General features: G+C 36.0%; 1 protein-coding gene across 4 annotated transcripts in view; it reads left to right on the forward strand.

Moving 5' to 3' along the window:
* Nucleotides 1-25,194, forward strand: part of PIBF1 (progesterone immunomodulatory binding factor 1) — a 230,826-nt gene that overhangs the window by 133,775 nt on the left and 71,857 nt on the right. For all 4 annotated transcript variants that reach the window (XR_011259599.1, XM_069602323.1, XM_069602324.1 and 1 more), the window contains 2 exons: nucleotides 2,057-2,207; nucleotides 11,129-11,219. Coding sequence is in view for 3 of the 4 variants with exons in the window: in XM_069602323.1 (XP_069458424.1) it covers nucleotides 2,057-2,207; nucleotides 11,129-11,219 (242 nt within the window). In the remaining variant the exon portion in view is untranslated. The remainder of the gene's footprint in view (nucleotides 1-2,056; nucleotides 2,208-11,128; nucleotides 11,220-25,194) is intronic.

Consider the following 25,194-nt stretch of genomic DNA (forward strand, 5'->3'; position numbering starts at 1 on the left):
GGTGTACCAGAGGTATTGAAAGGTACCCCAAGTCAAAAGTTTCTGGCCCTCTCTTCTTTCTGTCATGAATGAGAATTTTAAATTGTATCTTTCAATTTAATACTACCTTTCAGTCTCCTCTTAAAATAGTATTTTATGAAATATGTCGTCTCCAGCATTTTAGTTCTTTGTTTCTTCAGATATCCATTTCTGCAGTTTTTCTTTCGTAGTTTTGTTGGGAAAGTGAGATACAGATGAAAGGTTATCAGCCCTGCTGTGAGAACCACCATTTAACACTGTCCTTACTGAGCCTTTCTACTGACAAAGGCATTAATGTGTCACCGGCGACCAGATTCTTAATGAATTACATCCCAACTTAGTGAACTCTCTGAAAACCCCAGATTGTTTCACTGTGCAGTGATTTTGTTATAATAAATTCTCTAGAAAGCATTTCCAACCAGCAAGAATTAATGCTACAACAGGAATTTTCTTTTTCTGATCCAGTCAAGGATACTACAAATCATCCTACAAATATAACTCCCGTGTTACTCTTTTTCCATCTTCCAAAGGAATGTATTTAGAGGGTAGGGGGTGATTGTTAGTTTATTTGGAGTTGGGAGAGAGTTTTGATGGAGGTAATTTAAGAAAATGAGATGAAATAGATTAAATTAAATCAAAATTTCTGCTTGTTAAAAGCTGTAAATAAATCTTCCATGTCTTTTTTCTCCCTATTGCAGGAAGCAGTCACATACATTTGTTAAGGTAAACTTTATGTCATTAGAGAAAACTTTTCTTCAAAATTACTTAATAATAGAGAATTCAGGATAATTAAAGCAGTATATCTAGAGAAGGAAATGGCATCCCACTCCAGTATTCTTGCCTGTAGAGTCCCAGGGACGGAGGAGCCTGGTGGGCTGCCGTCCATGGGGTCGCACAGAGTCGGCCATGACTGAAGCAGCTTAGCAGCAGCAGCAGCAGCAAAGCAGTACGTCTCATCTTTATGAGCCATTTAATACAGAGTATTCGTACTTGTATTTCCTGCAGTGGTAATAGTATTTTTCAGCACTTTTACTATATTCTAGTCACTCTGCTGAACACTGTGAATTTATCCTCTCATTTAATGCTTCCCACAACACACTGAGGTAGGCCTAGAAAGAATAATTACCTAAGATCACAACGAGTAAGTGTCAAAGCCAGGATTGAAATCCAAATCTTTCTGGCTCCAAACCATATTCTTACCATAATATTCAATTGCTTCTCAGGAAATACTGCATTCCTTATGCTGATTGAAGAAGTAAGTATAATACCACCCCATAATTTAGTCTGTACTAGTAGGTAAACTTGCTAGATAGTTGCAATTTAATGTAAGCGTTAAAACATTCCTTTGTCACTAGAAATGTCTCCTTCTTGGTGAATTCAGTATTGTCACCCTAGTGATTTCTTCAGTAAGTTACCATAGGAAAATATAGGCTTCTACTTAAAATAACTCCAATTTCCATGTCTTTTATATGTCTTTTTAATAAATTTGTTATCCTTTCTTTCTGTACAAAGGCACTTTCTGGTACTGTTCCAAGTAGCACTTCACATTTACATTTTGGTTTGCTGCTTTGAATTTATGATTGTTCAGCAAACCAAAAATCTTAACTAAAACCATGGTCAGGGTAAATGAAACAGTCTGTGGTAGAAAACTGAAGGACTCATTACGAGTATGTAATTTTTACACACAGCTTTGCAAGTCTTTCTCAAATATCTGTGATCACTAGATAAATAATCTCCACCTAGGTGAGGAGTATAGCATTATTGCATTTTTTGAATTCTAACAAGCAAATGCCAATGTTACTCCTACAACTATTCCTAAGTTTTACATTTTTTTCAATTTATATAAAAAGGTGCTTCATAATTTTCAGTTCAAAACAAATTATTTTCCTTGGGAACGAATGTATTTTACCTCTTCGGTCATCTTCATTGAGCTTTCTCTTCATATCTAAATCATTAAAAAATATTTTTTGCTTCATGTTTTCGTCTTAACTGCCAACCAATTTAATTCTGCCTTTGCCATTTTTTTTTCCACTTCTAGGTTCTAACTAAAGAATTTTATAGTCTCCAAGCCTCTTCTGAAAAACGCATTACTGAACTTCAAGCACAGAACTCTGAACATAAGGCAAGGCTAGACACTTATGAGAAACTGGAAAAAGAGCTTGATGAAATAATAATGCAGACTGCAGAAAGTAAGTCTCCCCCAACACACACACCCCCAACGCAGACACAGCTTTTTCTTCTGACAGCACAAGGAACCTGATACTGTTTCTAAAACTGCTTTGCTATATTTCTTTAAAATATTACTTGTGACTTTCTTTGAAAGAATACTTTGTAATTTAAAAAATAGTTAACCTTAATTCTAGTGATTTGAGAGCAAAAAATATATATTTGTCTAACTATGATAGATTTTATCTTTTCATTTATTTATTTGTTTTACTGTTTCATTTCACTCATTTAGCGATAAAGTGATTACATATGCCAGGATCTAGGGTGTAGAGTTCATGCAATAATTCTTGCTTATAGGTATTCCTAGTCTATTCTGCTGGGAGAGACAAACATGTCAACAGATAATTAAAGTGCTATTAGCAAAAGAGAGGCAGATCTTGGTAAGTACAGAAGAGATCGTGAGTTAATTCCTTGTTCGAGGTGAGGAATCCCAAAGAGGGGAGATAACATTTGAATGAGTCTTGAAGGACAGATAGAAATTCATTGCACACCCTGTATTACAGACTTTGACCTTTAATTTCTACTTCTTTATTCCCCTCTTATTTGCCATCTTCCTGTGTTGTCCTTGACTCCAAGAGAATATTTCAAATTAACATTTCACCATTGCCTGAGATGTTTGCTACAGTACATTATTTCTATTCAAAAGTCAGAAATGATAGTATTATTCTTATAAAAGTAGGTTTAATCTTCAGCTGAAGTTGAGGTTGACTCTATCTGGGGTAGCTTTTCTTATGAAGACTGTATTATGTTGGTAGCCCAATTTAAGAAAAACTTTTTTTCATTAATTACCTTTTTTTAATTTCTAAGGTCAGTGTCTGATAACTGCAGTAGTTTCCAAATTTATCCTCAGTTTCTTCATGGCATCTGAGTAACCTCTATAAAATATAGATTTGACCATACCATACACCTGCTTTAATGCCCCTATAAACATAAATCAGCCTAAGGTCAAATTCCTTAGCATGTCTTTTTATGATTAGACTCATTTATCTTTGTACTTTTTCATGCCTTGCCATTCTTATCATATCACCTTATTTTGAAAGTTCTATATTCTTTTTTATCTCTGTAACGTTGCAGATGTCCCTCTGTTTAAATAAATAAGTAATAAAAGAAAACTTCCTCAATCTGATAAGAGATACCTATAAAAAATATACAGCTAATATAACTAATGATGAAATATCAATTGCTTTCCCTTTAAGGGAGAGAACCAGGCAAGGATTTCTAGAGGATTGCCTTCTAGAACCAGGCAAGAAGTTTTCATAACTTCTATCAAACATATTTGAGCTTTAATGGATGATAGGAAAAAATTTACAAAGATCGGAAATGAAGAGGAAAGACTATATTTTCAGATTACAAAGCAATCACTGACACTGATAAGTAAATTTAACAGGCTATGATAATTACATGAAAATATACTAGAAGTAAACAATTGGAAATCGAAATTTTAAAAGCAATTTTGTTTACAATAGTATCAAAAAACACAAAATATATAGGAATAAATTTAACAGTACAAAATACAAATCATTGCTAGGAAAAATTAAAGAAGACTCTCTAAAATATCTAAAGATAAAATCATGAATTCTATTAATTCAGTGTTGTTCCAATCACAGTTCCTTTTTTAACATTTTAGTATTCCATTTATGTGAAAATTCAAAGTCTACTTTTAATAATAGCATGACACACCTACCAGAATGCCTGAAATTAGCAAGACTGACCATTCTCAATGTTTGTGAGGAAGACTTTCTTATAAAACCAAACAACCTATCCAGTTATCCAGCAATTTCATTCTTAGTTACTTTCCCAAAGACAAAGAGCATATGCACACTAGAACAACCCAAATAATGTGAGCGGGTCAGAGGGAGGAACACAATTGGAAGGCCCACACAGACTGACTTCAAGACTTACTATAATGCTATTGTGTCAAGCTAGCATACTACTGGCATAAAGAAAGACAGATACAGCAACAAAATAAATTAGAGAACTAATAAATAGACCCACACTTTCTGGGTTATTTGATTTTTAATAAAGACAGCAAACCATTCAACTGGAGAAAGGAAAGTTCCATACATGGTGCTAAAAAAATTAGACATATTTTTGAAAGTGAACCTCAACCTTATTTCATACCATACACTAATACTAACTTAAGAAAAAACTTGCAAGCAATAAGTAAAACTGTAGATGTTTGGAAAACATGATTGTTTTTGCAACTTGATGCAGCTCAAAATTTCCTAGATAGGTTCTTGAAAGGAACTATAATAAAATAAAGCTTTACTAAGTTGATTTCATCAATATTAAAAACCTCTGCTCTTTTAGAAGACATTTTTAAAAAATGAACTAAGTTGCAGAGTAGGAGAAGTAGTCATAGTCTTATATTTGACAGAGCAATGGTATCCATATTAAGAAAATGACTCGGAGGAAATATTCACAAAAGTCTTGACATAAGATTATCCAGATGGGCCTATCTCAAGGGTCCTTGTAAGAAGGTTATGTGATGATGAAAACAGAAGTTGGAGAGAGGATTTGAAGATCCATAGAAAATGTTAAGAAAGTCATAAGAAAAAATATATTTACAGTACTTCACTCTATCTATTAATACTGTAGGTTTACATCATCTTCCCATGTGGTGCTAGCAGTAAAGAACCTACCTGCCAATGCAGTGAGACATAAGAGACACAGGTTCGATCCCTGTGTTAGGAAGATCCCCTGGAGAAGGGAATGGTAACCTACTCCAGTATTCTTGCCTGAAGAATTCCTTGAACAGAGGAGCCTGGCAGGCTACAGTTAGGGGGTCGCAAAGAGTTGGACACAACTGAAGCAACTTAGCATGCATGCATCTACATCAATATTGTTTTAAATGGTGCAAACCACTGTAGATGTTATATGTATTGCTAATGCTAGATATCCAAAATGAAAAGATAGATGGACCTAGAGGTTATCATACTAAGTGAAGTAAGTCAGAAAGAGAAAGACAAATATCATAATAATACATTTATATGTAGAATCTAAAGTATGGCACAAATGAACTTAGTTACAAAACAGAAATAAACTCACAAACATAGCAAACGAACTTATGGTTACCAAAGGGGAAGAAGGAGGTAGGAGAATTAATTAGAGGAGTTTAGGATTAGGAAATACAAACTACTATATGAAAAGTAGATAAACAAAATAGATAAACCTACTTTCTAGCACAGGGAACTGTATTTAGTACCTTGCAATAAACCGTAATGGAAAAAAATATGAAAAGGAATATATATACTCACTTTGCTATACATCACAAACACAACATTGTAAATCAACTATACATCAGTAAAAAATTCATATTATTAAAAATAAATGAAAAGATAATGTGAAGAAAAAAATTCACATTTATTTACAGGTATAAAAATTCATGCATGGATAAAAAAGAAGCAGCAATATCACTTTATCACAGCCCAACGTAACTGATATGATTGTTTCAGGGTAGCCTAGCCTATACACTAATGACTGAATCACTATAAAATTTTTGTGACATACAGTATTACAGTCATATTTACATTACAGTATTGGAAACATTGTTACACCTTTTAAAAAGCTACTTACCTGTGATGATACACTAACATGCAGTTTCTTCAGTTATGAGAGACATACAGTACAGTAATGTAATTGTTTGACAGCAAGGTTATAAAACAGTAAGAAAACTAACACATTATTGATTTTGTTAAATATTACCTATGCCTGTATAAGGATAGAATAGCATCTACATATACTTTATGCATTCATGACTTACCTTATTCTTAGCTTTTTTAGATATTTTAAGGCTACATGGTTCATCTGCAAGTTTTTTCAAATTGTTTCAAATCTCCAAAAAATAGAATATTCATGTATGAGTGTGACCCAAGCAGTTCAAATCCTTGTTGTTCAAGGGTCAACTGTATATATTTCTCAAAATGCATTGAATGGTAGACTTAAGATTTGTACCTTTGACCATATGTAAATTTTATTTTAAAAAAAGAACCGTAAATAATATTGAACTATAGTTGATAATTTACACATGGAACTGTTTGGAGTGAAGGCTCAGTACTGCAACTTCTTTTGAAATACATCAGCAAATAAGATAGATTCTCGAATGCACAGCATTGGTAGCTCAGATGGTTAAGAATCGGTCTGCAATGCAGGAGACCTAGGTTTGATCCCTGCGTTGGGAAGATCCTCTAGAGAAGAGAATGGCAACCCACTCCAGTATCCTTGCCTGGAGAATTTCATGGACAGAGGAGTCTGGCAAGCTACAGTCCATGGGGTCACAAAGAGTTGAACACGACTGAGCGACTAACACAACAACAACAACTTGGATGAATACAGTGATGGACAGATGTGTGAGATGTATAATTTAAATTCCAGATGTTGGATATATGTGTATATTTCTTTCAGGTTTTTCATATATGTAAAATATTTTCTTAATAAAATTTTTAGAAAAGATATAAAAATTAATTTTTTTGCTGTGACATTGTATAAACCATATCTTTGTTAAACTAGACTTATTTGTACTTGGAAGACCAGTAAACTAGGTTCTTTTCTATCCATTTACACTGGAAATTAGAATATTCCTATCCTTGTTTAATGAATACTTACTGAAAAATGAAATTTGTGAAATGTAAGGGCAAAACATTCTTTTTTAGTACCATAGTGTGTACAGTACTCAAAGGATTGTTGTCTAATTCGTCTCATTTCAGCTGACACAAGATGCTTAGACTTTATTTATTAAGGTGTAACCATGACAAAAAATCTCAACAACCAGATAACCATGATGATGTGGTCACAAATTTCAAGCGAGACATCCTGGAGTGTGAAGTCAAGTGGGCTTTAGGAAGCCTCACTACAAACAGCTAATGGAGGTGATGGAATTCCATCTGAGCTATTTCAAATCCTAAAAGATAATGCTTTTAAAGTGCTGCGCTCAATATGCCAGGAAATTTGGAAAACTCAGTAGTGGCCACAAGACTGGAAAAGGTCAGTTTTCATTCCAATCCTAAAGAAAGGCAATGCCAGAGAATGTTCAAACTACTGTGCAGTTGTGCTCATTTCACAGGCTAGCAAGGTAATACTCAAAATCCTTCAAGCCAGGCTTCAGTAGTACATGAACCAAAAACATCCAGATGTACAGGCTGGATTTAGAAAAGGGAAAGGAACCATAGATCAAATTGCCAGCATACCCTGGATCATAGAAAAAAGCAGGAGAATTCCAGAAAAACATTTACTTCTGCTTCATTGATTACACTAAAGCCTTTGACTGTGGATCACAACTAAATGTGGAAAATTCCTAAAGAGATGGGTATCACCACCTGAGAAACCTGTATGCAGGTCAAGAAGCAACACTTAGAACCAGACATGGAACAATGGACTGGTTCAAAATTGAGAAAGGAGTATGTCAAAGCTGTACAACCTGCTTATTTAACTTATATGCAGAATGTACATCATGCACAATGCGGGGCTGGATGAAGCGCTAGATGGAATCAAGATTGCCAGGAGAAATAGCAACAACCTCAGATATGCAGATCATACCATCTTCATGGGAGAAAGTGAAGAGGAACTAAAGAGCCTCCTTAATCAAGGTACAAAAGGAGTGAAAAAGCTGGCTTAAAACTCAACATTCAAAAAAGTAAGATCATGGCATACATTCCCATCACTTCATGGCAAATAGATGGGGAAACAAATGGAAATGGTAACAGTTTATTTTCTTTGGCTCCAAAATCACTGCAGATGGTGACTAGCTCTGAAACTAAAAGAAGCGTGATCCTTGGAAGAAAAGCTATGACAAACCTAGTTGTTGTTCAGTTGCCAAGTCATGTCCAACTCTTTGTGACCCCATGGACGGCAGCATGCCAGGTTTTGCTGTCCCTCCCATCTCCCAAGGTTTGCCCAAGTTTGTGTCTGTTGAATTGGTGATGCCATCCAACCATCTCATCCTCTGTCACCCTCTTCTTCTGCCTTCAGTCCTTCCCAGCATCAGGGTCTTTTCCAGTGAGTTAGCTGTTCATGTCAGGTGGCCAAAGATTGGAGTTGCAGACAGTGCATTAAAAAGCAGAAACATCACTTTGCTGACCAAAGTCCGTATAGTCATATGTATGGTTTTTCCAGTAGTCATGTTTGGATGTTAGAGTTGTACCATAAAGAAGGCTGAGCACTGAAAAATTGAAGCTTTCGAACTGTGGTGCTAGAGAAGACTCTTGAGAGTCCCTTGGACAGCAAAGAGATCAAACCAGTCAGTTCTAAAGGAAATCAGCCCTGAATATTCATTGGAAGGACTGATGTTGAAGCTGAAACTCCAATACTTTGGCCACCTGATGTGAAGAGCTGACTCACTGGAAAAGACTGATGCTGGGAAAGATTGAGGGCAGGAAGAGAAGGGGACAACAGAAGATGAAATGGTTGGATGGCGTCATCAACTCTATTCACGTGTGTTTGAGCAAACTCCAGGAGATGGTGAAGGACCAAGAAGCCTGATGTGCTTCAGTCCATGGGGTCACAGAGTCAGATATGACTAACTGAACAGTAGCAAACCATGGCAAATTGCAGTATCCTGTTTATGCTTGAATTGCTTTTTGTAATTAAGTGTAATATTACTTTGGAGAAGGAAATGGCAACCCACTCCAGTATTCTTGCCTGGAGAATACCATGGACAGAGGAGCCTGGCAGGCCCTGGTCCATAGGGTCGCAGAGAGTCAGACACAACTGAAGCAACTAAGCCCGCACATAATATTAAGTATTTGAGGAGTTTTGTTTTCAAAGATCTTATCAAGTTGTTAAAAGTATAGATATTGTCCAGAAAGTAAATAAATTTTTTGTAAATATCAGATTTCTAATTGTCAATTGAGGGACCTCTTCTCCATCCTCCTTCTACTTGTAACCTCTGCTCAGCATTTGTCACATTTTTCAAAACTCTTCTCTTGCTTCTTAAATCATCACTTTTGATTGTTTCTTCTCCATCATTTTTATTATCTCTTCTTCTATCTGTTTCTAGTTCCTGGGGATTTTTTCCCCTCATCCTCTTTAACTCTTACTTACCTGTTTTCTAGATAATCTTATCTCTTTCCGCAATTTCAGTTAGTGTCTTTAGGCTAGTCATTCCACAGGTCTGTATGGAATTCTAGTTTTCATTCCTTTCCTAAATCCAGTTAATAATAGTACCTGTAACTTGTGAGGAGTTCTGTTTTCTCATTACTGGAATTTTTTTCCTATATAAAATCAGAGTTAACAACAAAAATCTGTTGGTCATGTCACTTACCTGTTTTAATCACTTTTAACTTTTTGTTATCTTGTTGTCTTAGAATAAAATCCAGGCTCTTTAGCCTAGCAAACAAGACTACTACCATTGTTTTTCAGACTAACTGTAGCCACTTTCCTCCCAATTGTTAATACTAAAACTTCTCAGCTCTGTGCCTTTACACATTACAGTTCCTTCCGGCAACTTCTCTGTAAATGTCATTCTCCCCATACCTTCTTTATGCCTGTAGCATGGGAAAAATGGTAGTACTCAGATATTAGTTGTGCTTCTAAGACACATTCATATGTCTTTAGTACCATTTACCATGTTGTATAGTATATTGCTTCTTTAATTAAATCATCACTAGAATAATTATACCATAAGTTACTAACCAAGTAAGTATTTCTCAAATTTAAGTTGTCCATCAGTATCTGATGAGTTTTTGAGATGTTAGCTAAATTTACTCCTCTCTCTTCTGAACTTAGAACGATGTAAGACAGACAAGAGTCAGACGGGTATCTAATGCCAGCTCTAGCTCTGATAGAGATGAAGTGAAGTCAACTTGGATCTGAGTAGTGATAGCTGATAACACGACTGCTCATGGCACCACGCATCTCTCGCTTCCACATGTCCCTCATAATTAACAGTCTGACCTCTGAAAACTGATCTTGGTTCAGTGTGAAAAATAGAGTCAAAATTGAAGGAAAACACTTACAAATATTCCTAAAATGTTTACTGTACCACAGCAGGATCAAACAACAAAAAGGCATATTACAGTGATAGGCCTGCAAGTAACTTCCTTACTAATGTAGAATCTGTGGCTTTGTTTTAAACTTGAAACACTTCTGAAAGTAGGTTTCTCTTTTGGACATTAAAATAATGGTTATCAATGAATAATGTTATAAAAATTGTTATATGTCATTGACTGCTTTAAATTGAGCTATAAACCTTCAGTTTTTATGGCCTTTGATTAAATGTTTTTTCATCTCAACTTCCAGTAAAATTATCATTGCATTTAAACTTTTTACCCATAAAATGTTAACCAGTTGGTTAAAATTTCTTTTGGGGAGTGTGTGACAATAACAAAATTTAGAAGTAAAGGTTGTTGCTAAATTTTTTGTAATTAAAAAAAAGTCAATAGGTTCTTAGACTGTATGTTTTCTTTACAGAGTAGCCTACATAAATGCATAATTTCATTATTGCAAGTTAGGATAACTTGATAACAAGTTATATAACTTTATCTTCTGATAAAATAATGAACATCTTTTCTAATTAAAAATAGTCATTTATCAAGAAGAGAAGTGATGAGATTGAGGTTATCTTTACTTTTTCATAATTACATAACAAACATTTCATGCAAAAAGCCTTTGAATCTCAGAATAAACAGTCTATATTATTGTGTTTTATAACAAGACAACTTAATGTGTCATATGATGCAGTCCCTTACACTTTGAAGCAATAAATGGGACAACTCCAAGCAAGCAGACACTTTATGAAATATGCTGCTATTTACAAATGGCCTGTTTGAGATTATGCATATAAGTGTTCTTATATTCACTAATTCATTATTATGACCTCTTTTATTTTCACTTCTGGCATGCTTTTTAAGAAGAAAGAATTTCACAGCATATACTTATTATTTTCCAGTTGAAGATGAAGTTGAAGCCGAAAGGGTTCTTTTTTCCTATGGCTATGGTGCTAATGTTCCCACAACAGCCAAAAGACGACTAAAGCAAAGGTAGGATCAATATATATTTGTTTACTTATCTAGTCAAGCTAAATGTAATGACATTCTGCTTTTTGATAATGTACTAAATGGAGTGACAAATAAAGTTACTGTATTTCTTCTTATGCATAAATATTACATTGTTCATGAAATATAACATAGTAATAATCATGCCTTTCATGTATTTTTAAGTAGACTGTAAGTGTACATTAGAATTTTCCTCGAATTGGATTCCATTGAATAATGGCATCATTTAAATGCTGATAATGGCAGCATTTAAATTTTTTCAGGTTAAAATTAATGAATTGTGTTTCCTTTTTTCCCTTGTTTCATATTCGCCTGTGTACATTCCTTGACTTATACTTGAAAGAGAGAGAGAAAAAGATTGAGAGAGAGAGAAAGAGAGAGAGAGCTAGCATATATGCACTGGTCACTCAGTCGAGTCTGACTCTCTGTGACCCCGTTGACTGTAGCCCACCAGGATCCTCTTTCCATGGGATTTTCCAGGCAGGAATACTGGAATGAGTTGCCATTTCTTCCTCCAGGGGATCTTCCCGACCCAGGGATCAAAACCGTGGCTCCTATGACTCCTACATTGTAGGAAGATTCTTTTACTGCTGAGTCATCAGGAAAGCCCAGCAGATATATTGTGACTGAAAATATAAAAGACTTTATGAAGACCAAGAAAATGTTTAGAAGATCCACCAGTTATTTTATAAAATACTATTTATTGAAAGTATGCCAAGAGAAAATTGTACCTATATTAATTGGTTTTCTAGTTGACCTAACTCCTTTCTCCCACCTAAATTCATCCTGCTTTGCAAAAAGAGTCCCATTTGCTACCATAACAAATCTAAATGTTTCTGTCAGACTTCTGAGCCCTTCCATGTAGCTCTGCTTCTCCAGCCTTATTTGTCTGTCTACCCAAAATGATGGTAGTATATCTCCCTGCCTATAAACATCTATTTTCCATGTAACCACACAACAAGCATTTGTCTTTATCTTGCTAGCTCTCATTTCCATATTGCTTCCCCAGCCAGATGGAAAGATCCTCAAGGTCAGCAAGTACATCTTATTCTTGTTTATTCTCCATTGTCTCTACCCAGCATGGTGTGAGATAGCTAGCAGAATTGTCTCTTCATCTAAGTATTTGAGGATTCAAAGCTGCTTATTTATCTGTTATTTTTATATGAATTGATTTAAACATTTAGAGATATTACATACTAAGTAAGAAAAACAATTAATCTTAACTCTAACACTTTTATAGAAGCTTTGGCTCAGAAGATAACATGTCTTTATAGATATAGGTCATTTTATGAGAGGTAACAAAAAGATGCTTAGAACTTGTGTTTCCTACTAGTTACACTAAATAGATCAAGGATAGTTGACTACTAGATAACAAATTGTAGCTGGCATGGTTAATTCTGTTTAGTGAAGATGCAAGTATTTCTAAATTATGTATTATTTGAAAAATTGGGTGTAATCCCATTCCATTCACATTCTTCCCCGAGTCCCTCCGAGTTCACTAAGGATGACCTAGGATAATTTGTCGTTTTCAGGGTATTTCTGTATTTGAGGATTATATTGCCAAGGGAAAAATAGAAAAGTGATTTTATGGGCAAGCAACTTTTTTTTTTATCAGTGGCAAATGATTGGTAAAATGCTAAAAATTGAAATTTGAAGGAAAAAGTCCATAATTTTTGCATCCAGTTCCTTCAAATGCATCTTGTTCACAAGAAAAAAGAAATTTTCTCTTATAAGGTTTCTTTTGGTAGCCCCAAATACTGAGTTATTCTAAAATTGAAAGCAATTATTACTATTAACCTTAATATTTTTTTTGGAATTTCCAAAGCAGATGTTAATTTCTTAATATTTAGACTGAAAATATAAGGAACCACAACTGATTCATGTTCTGCATAATCTTAACTGTCTGTTCAAATATTTCTAAAGATTTTATCACTGAGCTATCTATGTGCCTTGAACAAGTGCCTAATGGGCATGCTATTAATACCTCCTACCAGCTGGTGCCAGGCATTCTTCTCATGATGAACCAGAGGGTTATTTTGAGGAAGTGCTTCTCAGGTCATCTAAATGGAGTGAAGGGAAAGTAAGTCTGGATAGCCAGAGGACATTTATGCATTCCTTTTTCCATTCATTCAACAACTTTTATTGAGTACCTACTGTACGCACAAAGTTGACCCATGTCAAAGAAAACCCCTTTTGAGGATCTGATGCATTTCTGAAGTTTGCAAAGTCCTTATTTGATTTTCTGATGGATATTTGTAAAGAAGTAAATGGCTTTGTACTTTAGGTTTAATTTATTTAAGATTGTTGTATGGCAGAAACCAATACAACATTGTAAAGCAATTATCCTCCGATTCAAAAAGAAAAAAGATGAAAGCAATATAATCTTCTAGAAAATTTATATTTAATTTATCACATTTAAAATTAAAACAATGGAAGCTTAGGGTGACTTATAAAATAACAGAATGGCCCATGAAATATTTACATAACAAAGTTTCCATTATACATCAGCCCATAACAAAGTGTATTGAAATTTCAAAGGAACTTGTTTCACATCTGCTATACAGTATACCCCATTCATACAGTGTTTGATTTGAAATCTCATATATTCAACAACTAATTCCCTGGTGGCTCAATGGTAAAGAATCCGTCTAACAAAGCAGGAGACGCAAGTTCAATCCCTGGATAGGGAAGATCCTCTGGAGAAGGAAGTGGCAACCCTCTCCAGTGTTCTTGCCTGGGAAATCCCATAAACAGAGGAGCCTGGCAAGCCACATTCCGAGGGGTTGCAAAAGAGTCAGACACAACTTAGGCACTTAACAACAACAAATATTCAACAACCAATTCAGGTATTTCAGGGTAGCACTTAATTGGAGGGGGTTTCTGATTATAAAAATAATACGTGTTTATTTTAGAAAATTGGTAAAATTACCAGTAATCCTGCTATCCAAAGATAACCATTCAAAAATGTATACAGATAGATATATTTTCTACATATTTATGGTATTATTGTATGTAACTTAGAAGTTTAACTTTTTGTCTTCTAATTTTACCCTGAACATTTTCTTATATCATTGGATATTCTTCAAATAGATAAATTTTAATGGTTATTCAAAACTTTAGTTTGTAGGCCTTCTGTTTTTGAGTGCCATATTGCCATTAGTAAATCGTCACTGAAAATTTTCGCTAGTTGCCTATTGCCACTTAAGGCATATTATGAAATTAAAATGAGAAAATGGATACAAAGTTCATCACAGTGAATGCCTGGCATCGAGTAGGTGTTCAAGTGAAGTTTGTTATGTTAGTTAATGTTCCTTAAAATAAATTGATCAAAGCATTGATTTTAGAGATAAGGCCAGTGTTCCAAAAATGCTGGTGAGGCATAATTTGAATTTTCCTTTAAAACAATTTTGTTTTATTGTAATGAGACCCTCTTGAAGTAATTAGTAGAAACAACCCCTGGACATGAAACTAGTTTTGAGATTCACATTCTTTGATATAACTCAATTTCTTAAGACATAGACCATAATGCCAGTTTCCCATAAAGAAGTAACAAAACTAACTTTTCTAAATTAGTTTGAAAAATAAATTCCAGAAATGTATCCTAAACGCATTACAATTGTTAAATAAGGGTGCTCCCAGTTTGAATTTTCAAGAGAGATATGAGCAATAACTAAATATTGTATTAAGCTTTCTGGGCCAAAGTCATGGAAAGTTAAAAGGGCTTAGACAATTAAAGCAGATTAAAATAAAATAAGCTCTTCTTGACTTGACTAAACTTGAAAATCTGAAGTAATGTTTTTGTTTCGGTCATGATTGTTTTGAAAATAGCAAACAAGATTTTCTGGTTACATGTTTTGGTTATGCTCTTTAACTTGTAATACTAAATGGGCAACACCCAGGCACTAACGTGGTCCTAGTGTGTGCATCTCTGTTTGTTTTGGCAGACCTGAATGTGGAGACTTTTCTGAGGGTTTTTAAACCTTTCAAATTGCAAGATTTACTGCATACTACTGACCTTTGTTTTAGTTTCTGTCTAGTTTTATAAAGAGCTTTAAGTTGAAACTTTCACAGTAGACTAATCTTTATAATAAAGGAAAAGATAACACAGAGGGAGCTTTTATTTTTCTCTAGCAGACTTTTGAGCATAAAGTAATTTTGTTTTCCTCTCCTTTATTCTCATATATGTGAGTTCTCATTTTTGTCCTTAGAGAAAAGTTGTGCTTATTTCATTTGGGTTGGTTTTAGGAATAGTCCTTTAAAAAGCTACTGCTAATCAACTTGAAAGTTTAACCCTACAGAAAAACTAGAAAAAGACATACAACTATAGGTAATCAGAATAAACCACTATTTATTTAGTCCCTGTAACTGCCACAAAAGTGGGCAGTGCAGGGAGCAACCTGATGCTCTCTGAAGCTGAAATCATTCTGGCCTGTATGCCCTTTTTCTGAACCATTTCTTCATGCCGTGCTAATAGAGACAGAACTCTGACCTTCTAAAACTGAAGAAGATCAAAAACCCCAATGTTATTTCGGTCTATGTAACTAATTAGCAGGTACCTGAGTATATACAGTTAGTATTTAAATTTTGGTAATACTGAGTGAAGTATCCAGTATTGAAGGACTCAAGACAGAGTATCAGTCCCCCACTGTGCTTTGATAACTCAGATATGAGCGAGGGTCAACCATGTTCACTTTGGCTGGGCTATGCTTCTATGAAATTATGTGTGATAATCAGAAGTGCTGACTTCCATTGACAAATCCAAAATGGTAACTTTTATTTGGTGTCATGAGGTGCTGAAGAAAGCTAAGAGATAACCCATGGGAATTAATTTTACCATATAACAGGTAAAAATTTAGTTTAAAATTTAAATATAAAACTATACTCTGGTGGTATTAGTTTCTAGTTCATGTCAAATTTAATCTTGGTGCAGGTAAAAAAAAAATCACATGGCAGTTAAGTAATTACAAAGAATTGAATGCTGTACCTACTGTAGTATCCCAACAAAGAGCCTGTAAAAGCAGTGCTTTCTTGAGGAGTTCAGTACTAAATAAATAAATAGCCTACCAACCAAACTTTAGCAGGAGTCATTTTTCCTGACTGTATCCCTGGTTACTCATTATAAAGAACTCACTATAAAGACTTGTTTTCATTGTATGTGCATTGTAGTTAAGGAGACATAAACTCAGCATAGTTGAGCAATTGTTCATTTGTCTTGCCTTGAATTTCATTTAAGCTAAAATCACGTCCTTTCTTCTGACTTCTAATATCCCAGATTTCTAAAAGAATATACCCGTAACATCAAACTACTCAGCACAGCAACATGCCACATTTAAATATTTAGGAGGTTGAAATATAAAAGCAGTCACAGGTGAATTCGGCCAAAAGTTTAGGGAAGAGCTACCACTTATCCTCAAAGTCTTCCAGAAAATTTCAGAGGAAGGAGAACTCCCAAACTCATTTTGTGAGGCCACCATCACCCTGATACCAAAATCAGATGAAAATACCGCAAAAAAAGACAGTTACAGGCCAATATCACTGGTGAACATACATGCAAAAGTCCACAACGCTCTAGCAAATAGAATCTAACAACACATTAAAAAGATCATATATCATGATCAAGTGGACTTTATCCAGGGATGCAAGGACTCTTTAATATATACAAATTAATCAATGTGATGCACCATATTAACAAATGAAAAGAGAAAACCATATGATCATCTCAACTGATGAAGAGAAAGCTTTCAACAAAATTCAACACCCATTTATAATTTTAAAAAACCTCTGCAGAAAGTAGGCATAGAAGGAACATAACTCAACATAATATAGTTAAGGGACCGACTCGTTGCAACAGCATGGACTACAGGGCTCCAGACTTCCCTGTCCATCACCAACTCTGGGAGCCTGCTCAAACTCATGTCCGTCAAGTCAGTGATGCCATCCAACCATCTCATTCTCTGTCATCCCCTTCTCCTCCTGCCTTCATCAGGGTCTTTTCCAATGAGTCAGCTCTTCATATCAGGTGGCCAAAGTATTGGAGCTTCAGCATCAGTCCTTCCAATGAATATTCAGGACTGATTTCCTTTATCATTGACTAGTCTGATCTCCTTGCAGTCCAAGGGAGTCTCAGGAGTCTACTCCAACACCAGAATTCAAAAGCATCAATTCTTTGGCACTCAACTTTCTTTGTAGTCCAACTCTCACATCCATACGTGACTACTGGAAAACCCATAGCTTTGGATAGACGGACCTTTGTCAGCAAAGTAATGTCTCTTCTTTTTAATATGTTATCTAGGTTGCTCATGGCTTTTCATCCAAGGAGCAAGCATCTTTTAATTTCATGGCTTGAGTTACCATCTGCAGTGATTTTGGAGCCCAAGGAAATGAAGTCTCTCTCTGTTTCCATTGTTTCCCCATCTATTGGCCATGAAGTGATGGGACCAAATGCCATGATCTTAATTTTTTGAATGTTGAGTTTTAAGCCAGCTTTTTCACTCTCATCAAGAGGTTCTTTAGTTCCTCTTCACTTTTTGCCATAAGGATGGCGTCATCTGCATATCTGAGGTTATTGATATATCTCCCTGCAATCTTGATTCCAGCTTGTACTTCTTCCAGCCTGACATTTCGCATGATGTACTCTGCATTGAAGTTAAATTAGCAGGGTGACAATATACAGCCTTGATGTACTCCTTTCCCAATTTGAAGTCAATCTATTATTCCGTGTCCAGTTCTAACTGTTGCTTCTTGACCTGCTTACAGGTTTCTCAGGAGCAAGGTAATGTGGTCTAATATTGCCATCTTTTTAAGAATTTTGCACAGTTTATTGTGATCCATACGGTCAAAGGCTTTAGCATAGTCAATGAAGCACAAGTAGAGGTTTTTCTGGAATTCTTTTGCTTTTTCTGTAATCCAGTGGATGTTGGCAATATGATCTCTGGTTCCTCTGCCTTTTCTGGGGCTTCCCAGGTGGCTCAGAGGGTAAAGCATCTGCCTGCAATGTGGGAGACCTGGGCTCGATCCCTGGGTTGGGAAGATCCCCTGGAGAAGGAAATGCAACCCACTCCAGTATTCTTGCCTGGAAAATCCCATGGATGGAGAAGACAGTCCATGGGCTCGCAAAGAGTCAGACACAACTAAGCTACTTCACTTTCTTTCTTCTTTCTTTCTTTCTTCTGCCTTTTCTAAATCCGGCTTGAACATCTGGATGTTCTTGGTTCACATACTATTGAAGCCTAGCTTGGAGAATTTTGAGCATTACTTTGCTTGCATGTGAGATGAGTGCAATTGTGCAGTAGTTTGAACATTCTTTGGCATTGCCTTTCTTTGAGATTGGAATGAAAACTGACCTTTTCCAGTCCTGTGGCCACTGCCGAGTTTTCCAAATTTGCTGGCATATTGATCACAGCACTTTCACAGCATCATCTTTTAGGATTTGAAATAGTCAACTGGAATTTCATCACCTCCACTAGTTTTGCTTGTAGTGATGCTTCCTAAGGCCCACTTGACTTTGTGTACCGGGATGTCTGGCTCTAGGTGAGTGATCACACCATCGTGATTATCTGAGTTATGATCTTTTTTGTATAGTTCTTTTGTGTATTCTTGCCACCTCTTCTTAATATCTTGTGCTTCTGTTAGGTCCATTACATTTCTGCCCTTTATTGTGCCTACCTTTGCATGAAATCTTCCCTTGGTATCTCCAAGTGCCTTCAGTTCAGTTCAGTTCAGTCGCTCAGTCGTGTCCGACTCTTTGCGACCCCATGAATCACAGCACACCAGGCCTCCCTGTCCATCACCAACTCCCGGAGTTCACTCAAACTCACATCCGTCCATCGAGTCAGTGATGCCATCCAGCCACCTCATCCTCTGTCGTCCCCTTCTCCTCCTGCCCCCAATCCCTCCCAGCATCAGAGTCTTTTCCAATGAGTCAACTCTTCGCATGAGGTGGCCAAAGTACTGGAGTTTCAGCTTTAGCATCATTCCTTCCAAAGAACATCCAGGACTGATCTCCTTTAGAATTGACTGATTTGGATCTCCTTGCAGTCCAAGGGACTCAAGAGTCTTCTCCAACACCACAGTTCAGTCCCTTACCAGATATGTATTTTGAAATCTTCTTTGCCAGTTCTGTGGATTACCTTTTCACTTACTCTTTGTTTTTTTTTAACTTACTTACTTTTGGCTGCTCAGGCTCTTTGTTGCTATGCATGGACTTTCTCTAGTTGCAGCAAATGGGGGCTACTCTTCACCGTGGTGCGTGGGCTTCTCATTGCGGTGGCTTCTGTGTTGTGCAACACAGGCCCTAGAGCTCGCAGGCTTCAGTAGTAGTAGCATGTGGGCTTATTTGCTCCATGACATGTGGGATCTTCTTGGACCAGGGATTGAAACCATGTCATCTGCATTGGCAGGCGGATTCTTAACCACTGGACCACCAAGGAAGTTCCTCTTTTCACTTTCTTGATGGTGTCTTTTGAAGCGCAAAACTTTTTAATTTTAATTCAGTCCAGTTTGTGTCTTTTGTCATTTGTACTTTTGGTGCCATATCTGAGGGTCTTTTCCCAGATCCAAGTTCATGAAGATTTTCTTCTGTGTTTTCTTCTAAGAATTTATACTTTTAACCCTTTCATATAAATCTTTGATCCACTTTGAGATAATTTTTGATATCATGAAGTAAGGGCTTTGTACCTTTTTAATGTGGCTAATAGAAAATTTAAATTGCATGTGTAGCTTGTATTATATTCTGTTGGACAAAACTGGCCTAAAATAGTAGTCTCCAAACTTTTCCTATGAATCCCTATTAGGGGGAAAAAACTGAGCGTGTACTCAGGAATATTATATGTCTGTGTGTATGTGTGTGTCTTTAGTTGCTGAATCGTGTCCAACTCTTTGTCACTCACATATATTTATATATTTATATGTACATATATATGTTGTATGCACACACTGTCACATGAAAAGTGTCTTATATGCATGCTCACTCACTCCAGTCATGTCTATCTCTTTGTGACCTCATGGACTGTAGCCTGCCAAGCTCCTCTGTCTATGATATTTTTCTGGCAAGAATACTGGAGTGGGTTGCCATGCCCTCTTCCAGGGGATCTTCCCAACCCGGGGATCAAACTTGCTTCTCTTGCCTCTCATGTATGGCAACAGATTCTTTACTGCTGAGCTACTTGGGAAGCTCCAATCCATACCATACTGCTTTCAATTTTCTCCAGCAGATCATTCTTCACTTCTGTTTTTCCCTCTACCCAGAATGCAGTTTCTCTGCTTTGTCACTGCATTAGTTAATTTTCATTCTTCAGTGTGGCCTTTTATATTATTTAATGTACTACTATAATTTTTTTTTACTTGCTCATCTTCTTCAGTTAGCTCCTCCAGGAAGAAACTGTGAAATCCTAGTACCTGTGTAGATGATAGGTTTTTAATAAATGTTTGTTAAAAGAGAATGTTCATGATTATTTTATTAATTAATGAATATGTTTCTTCCAACTCAGCTTGCTTTTCTGCAGTCATTGATAGTCCGTATCCAGAGGGAAATAATTGCTAATTTTCTTTTTATCATTTTTAAAAAGTTTAACTGCAAGTATTATAATGATGAAAATTTTTATTTATTGTTTCTCCTGAGTGTTCTGTGTGCTTAAATATTTTATTTTTTGAAGAAAAAGTATCTCATAGTATTTTTTTATTCTTGATACTATATTCTTTTTCTTTTTTCCCTAGAACAAGGACTCTTAAGGGCAATTTGAGAACTGTAACGTGATTTCTAGTAATCTGTGAGAAGATGTATTCTGCTGTCCTTACTACTGACTTGGAAGTGAATTTTTAAAGCATGATTAGTGGGTCAGTTGTAGACCAATTGTACCATAGTGGCTTTCATTTTCTAAATATTGGTCATAAACATTAGCATTCATAGTAATAGTCACAGTTGTTCCCATCAGCATCAGTTCTTAGAAAAGTTTTCTCAATCAAACAGTGCTATGAAATATCCATTGAAATACTGTAGAACACATTTCTGGGTGATTTCAAGAAATTGTAAGATACCTTCCTTCTATTTAAAGTAGATTTTTCTCCCTCAGAATCCTCCAACCAAAAGCAGGGAAATTCAAAGTAGTGATAGCTTTGGTTAGGGCTTAAGCACCAGCATACCAAGAATTTCTTGAATTCAGTGGTTGATAAGTGGTATCACACCATATCTGCATAAGAGCATTAGGCAATTCCCAAACAAAACAAAAAGCACCCAAACCAAATGAGCTGTTTAATATTATTAAACTTGATCTCTTCAAGTCATTAACTGCTTGAAAATGTTAGTAAGGGGTGACCTTTGCATCTCATTATTTTTGTGCATTCTTTATTTCATTTAATCTCATCAATAACTGTTTCTATATAATAGTGTTTGATTGTATTCTTTATACTGAACACTATACAAATATGATCCGTACTACCAACATACATTTATTAAGAAATTGCCATGTCAAAAAAGACCCTAATACTGAGTTCTGTTGGAGACAGAAAGATAAAAGTTAATTTTAACATGTATGGAGGATGAGAAAAAGAGAATGAAAGTATGGATGAAGATAACTGCAAAGTTTTTAAATTAACCTAATGAAAAGACACAGCTAATGATATGTAATACTGATGTTTGCAAAGATGAATCAATAGATTTAAAATGTAAACATAACAAAATTATCATTAAAACTTATTTTATTTGAAGAAGATCTCTATCTTATTTTAAAGCCAGATTTTAGAGAACTTGATATATTTTACATTGGGGGATTGAGTATATGGTAGCCATAAACAACAAACTGAGAAAAATTCTTAAAGAGTAGGGAATACCAGACCACCTTATGTGCCTCCTGAAAAATCTGTATCCAGGCCAAGAACGGTTAGAATTGGACATGGAACAACAGACTGGTTCCAGATTGGGAAAGGTTTACGTCAAGGCTGTATATTGTCACCCTGACTATTTAACTTATATGCATAGTATATCTTGTGAAATGCCGGGCGGGAAGAAGCACAAGCTGGAATCAAGATTGCAGGGAGAAATATCAGTAACATGACACCACCCTTACGGCAGAAAGTGAAGAAGAACTAAAGAGCCTCTTGATGAGAGTGAAAGAGGAGAGTGAAAAAGCTGGCTTAAAACTCAGTATTTCGGAAAACTAAGATGATGGCATCCAGTTCCATCACTTTATGGCAAATAGATGGGGAAGCAATGGAAACAGTGAGAGACTTTGTTTGGGGAGGCTCCAAAATCGCTGCAGGTGGTGACTCCAGCCATGAAATTAAAAGATGCTTGCTCCTTAGAAGAAAAGCTATGACCAACCTAGACAGCATATTAAGAAGCAGAGACATTACTTTGCTGACAAAGGTCCGTCTAGCCAAAGCTATGGTTTTTCCAGTAGTCATGTTATGGATGTGAGAGTTGGACTTATAAAGAAAGCTGAGCACTAAAGACGCTTTTGAACTGTGTTTGTTGGAGAAGACTCTTGAGAGTCCCTTGGACCGCAAGGAAATCCAACCAGTTCATCCTAAAGGAAATCAGTCCTAAATATTCATTGGAAGGACTGATGCTGAAGCTGAAATTCCAATACTGTGGCCACTTGATGTGAAGAAGTGATTCTTTGGAAAAGATCCTGATGCTGGGAAAGATTGAGGGCAGGGGGAGAAGGGGTCAACAGAGGATGAGATGGTTGGGTGGCATCACTGACTCAATGGACATGAGTTTGAGTAAGCTCTGGGAGTTGGTGATGGACAAGGAAGCCTGGCATGCTGCAATGCATAGGGTTGCAAAGAGTCGGACACGACTGAGCGACTGAAATTAACTAAACTGCAAATACCTTAAAAAATCAATAAAGGAAGAAAGTAAATGAGTGACTCCCTCAGACTAAACAGGGAGGAAAGAGAGTAATGCTAATGGGTACAAATTTTTTTTGAGGGGGAGGAATAATGAAAATATTCTAAAACTAAATTATAGTGATAGTTGTACAACTCTCTATATAGTAAAACCCATTGAATTGTAAAGTTTAAATCAATGGGATTTATGGTATTATAAATTACATATCAAGAAAATTTCATGTTGATAAAGCTGTTTTTTTGTAAAAAATGATTGTCAGGCACAGAAAGACTGTGTGTTTTCCATCTCTAACTTTAATTGGTTATTAAGGCAAAATCTTAGGTGTCGCAAGGATAGAAACCCAGATATGAGCATACCTAAGTGAGCTACCCAGTTCACTGTATAACAAAAGAACTCATAATTTCGAATAACGGGTTCTTAGAAATAGGTATATAGGGTGATATTTAGCAATTTTTTCCAGAGTTTTGTATGAATTCCTTTTTCTGATGTTCAGTTCAGTTCAGTCGCTCAGTCGTGCCCAACTCTTTGCGACCCCATGAATCGCAGCACGCCAGGCCTCCCTGTCCATCACCAACTCCCGGAGTTCACTCAAACTCACGTCCATCGAGTTGGTGATGCCATCCAGCCACCTCATCCTCTGTCGTCCCCTTCTCCTCCTGCCCCCAAACCCTCCCAGCATCAGAGTCTTTTCCAATGAGTCAACTCTTCGCATGAGGTGGCCAAAGTACTGGAGTTTCAGGTTTAGCATCATTCCCTCCAAAGAAATCCCAGGGCTGATCTCCTTCAGAATGGACTGGTTGGATCTCCTTGCAGTCCAAGGGACTCAAGAGTCTTCTCCAACACCACAGTTCAAAAGTAGCAATTCTTTGGCGCTCAGCTTTCTTCACAGTCCAACTCTCACATCCATACATGACCATTGGAAAAACTACAGCCTTGACTAGACGGACCTTTGTTGGCAAAGTAATGTCTCTGCTTTTGAATATGCTATCTAGGTTGGTCATAACTTTTCTTCCAAGGAATAAGCGTCTCAATTTCATGGCTGCAGTCACCATCTGCAGTGATTTTGGAGCCCCCCAAAATAAAGTCTGACACTGTTTCCACTGTTTCCCCACCTATTTCCCATGAAGTGATGGGATCAGATGCCATGATCTTCGTTTTCTGAATGTTGAGCTTTAAGCCAGTTTTTTCACTCTCCACTTTCACTTTCATCAAGAGGCTTTTTAGTTCCTCTTCACTTTCTGCCATAAGGGTGGTGTCATCTGCATATCTGAGGTTATTTTTATTTCTCCCTAGTGTATGTTAGGAAGTATTTAAAATACAATGGAATTATTTCTGTCCTATAATTTGAGTTAGAATGAAAATATTTTTCTTCCTGTCATTGTAGAACATCCTGTCTTCTCAATTTGTGCAGATCTTGAGATTCTAGGATTAATGGACTAAGTTTATGGACTATGAAAATGTAATAAATATTCAATTTTTAAGTTTCTGGAATTACAGAACAAGCCTTTTCAGCATTTTTAGCAGTTTTTAAAGCATTGTGTCCCAATGGTTAGGAAAAACAATTTTATAGCTGAGCCTTTTTTTTTTTCCCATTGTGTCTTAAAAGTGGAATTGGGACATTTTTCATTTAATGTGATTATAAATACTGAAGATTACACTCAGTAAATAAGTTGTGATGTAGTGATCACAGTGTGATCTTTTAGTGATTTCTTTTAGTACAGAATCTTTACCTTTACTATTAGACATCTGTCTCTACTTTTCCTACATGTTTTCCATCTCTATTTTCAATAAAAAATCTTTTTAGTTGTGTTTTTTGTTATGAAATACATTATGTTGTCTGAGGAAAACACTGATGCTCTTCAAAGTGCAAGATTATTATTGTTTCAACTAATTGCCTTATTTGTTTGTAAAAGGGAAATTTTTATAAAAAATGGAGAAAAGCTGTAAATTGCTTTCTTGTGGTCTTTTCAAGCAAATATCACAATGTAACTCTCCACTTTTATAGCAATGGCTAGAAACTATTACTGTGATAATCAACATATCACAGTTGCATTATCATGAAGATTTTTTATGTTGCTTTCAAAATTCTGAGTTGTTGGGATATTGGTCTTC

This window comes from Ovis canadensis, chromosome 10 (assembly GCF_042477335.2).
Source record: "Ovis canadensis isolate MfBH-ARS-UI-01 breed Bighorn chromosome 10, ARS-UI_OviCan_v2, whole genome shotgun sequence".
NCBI classification, from domain to species: domain Eukaryota; kingdom Metazoa; phylum Chordata; class Mammalia; order Artiodactyla; family Bovidae; genus Ovis; species Ovis canadensis.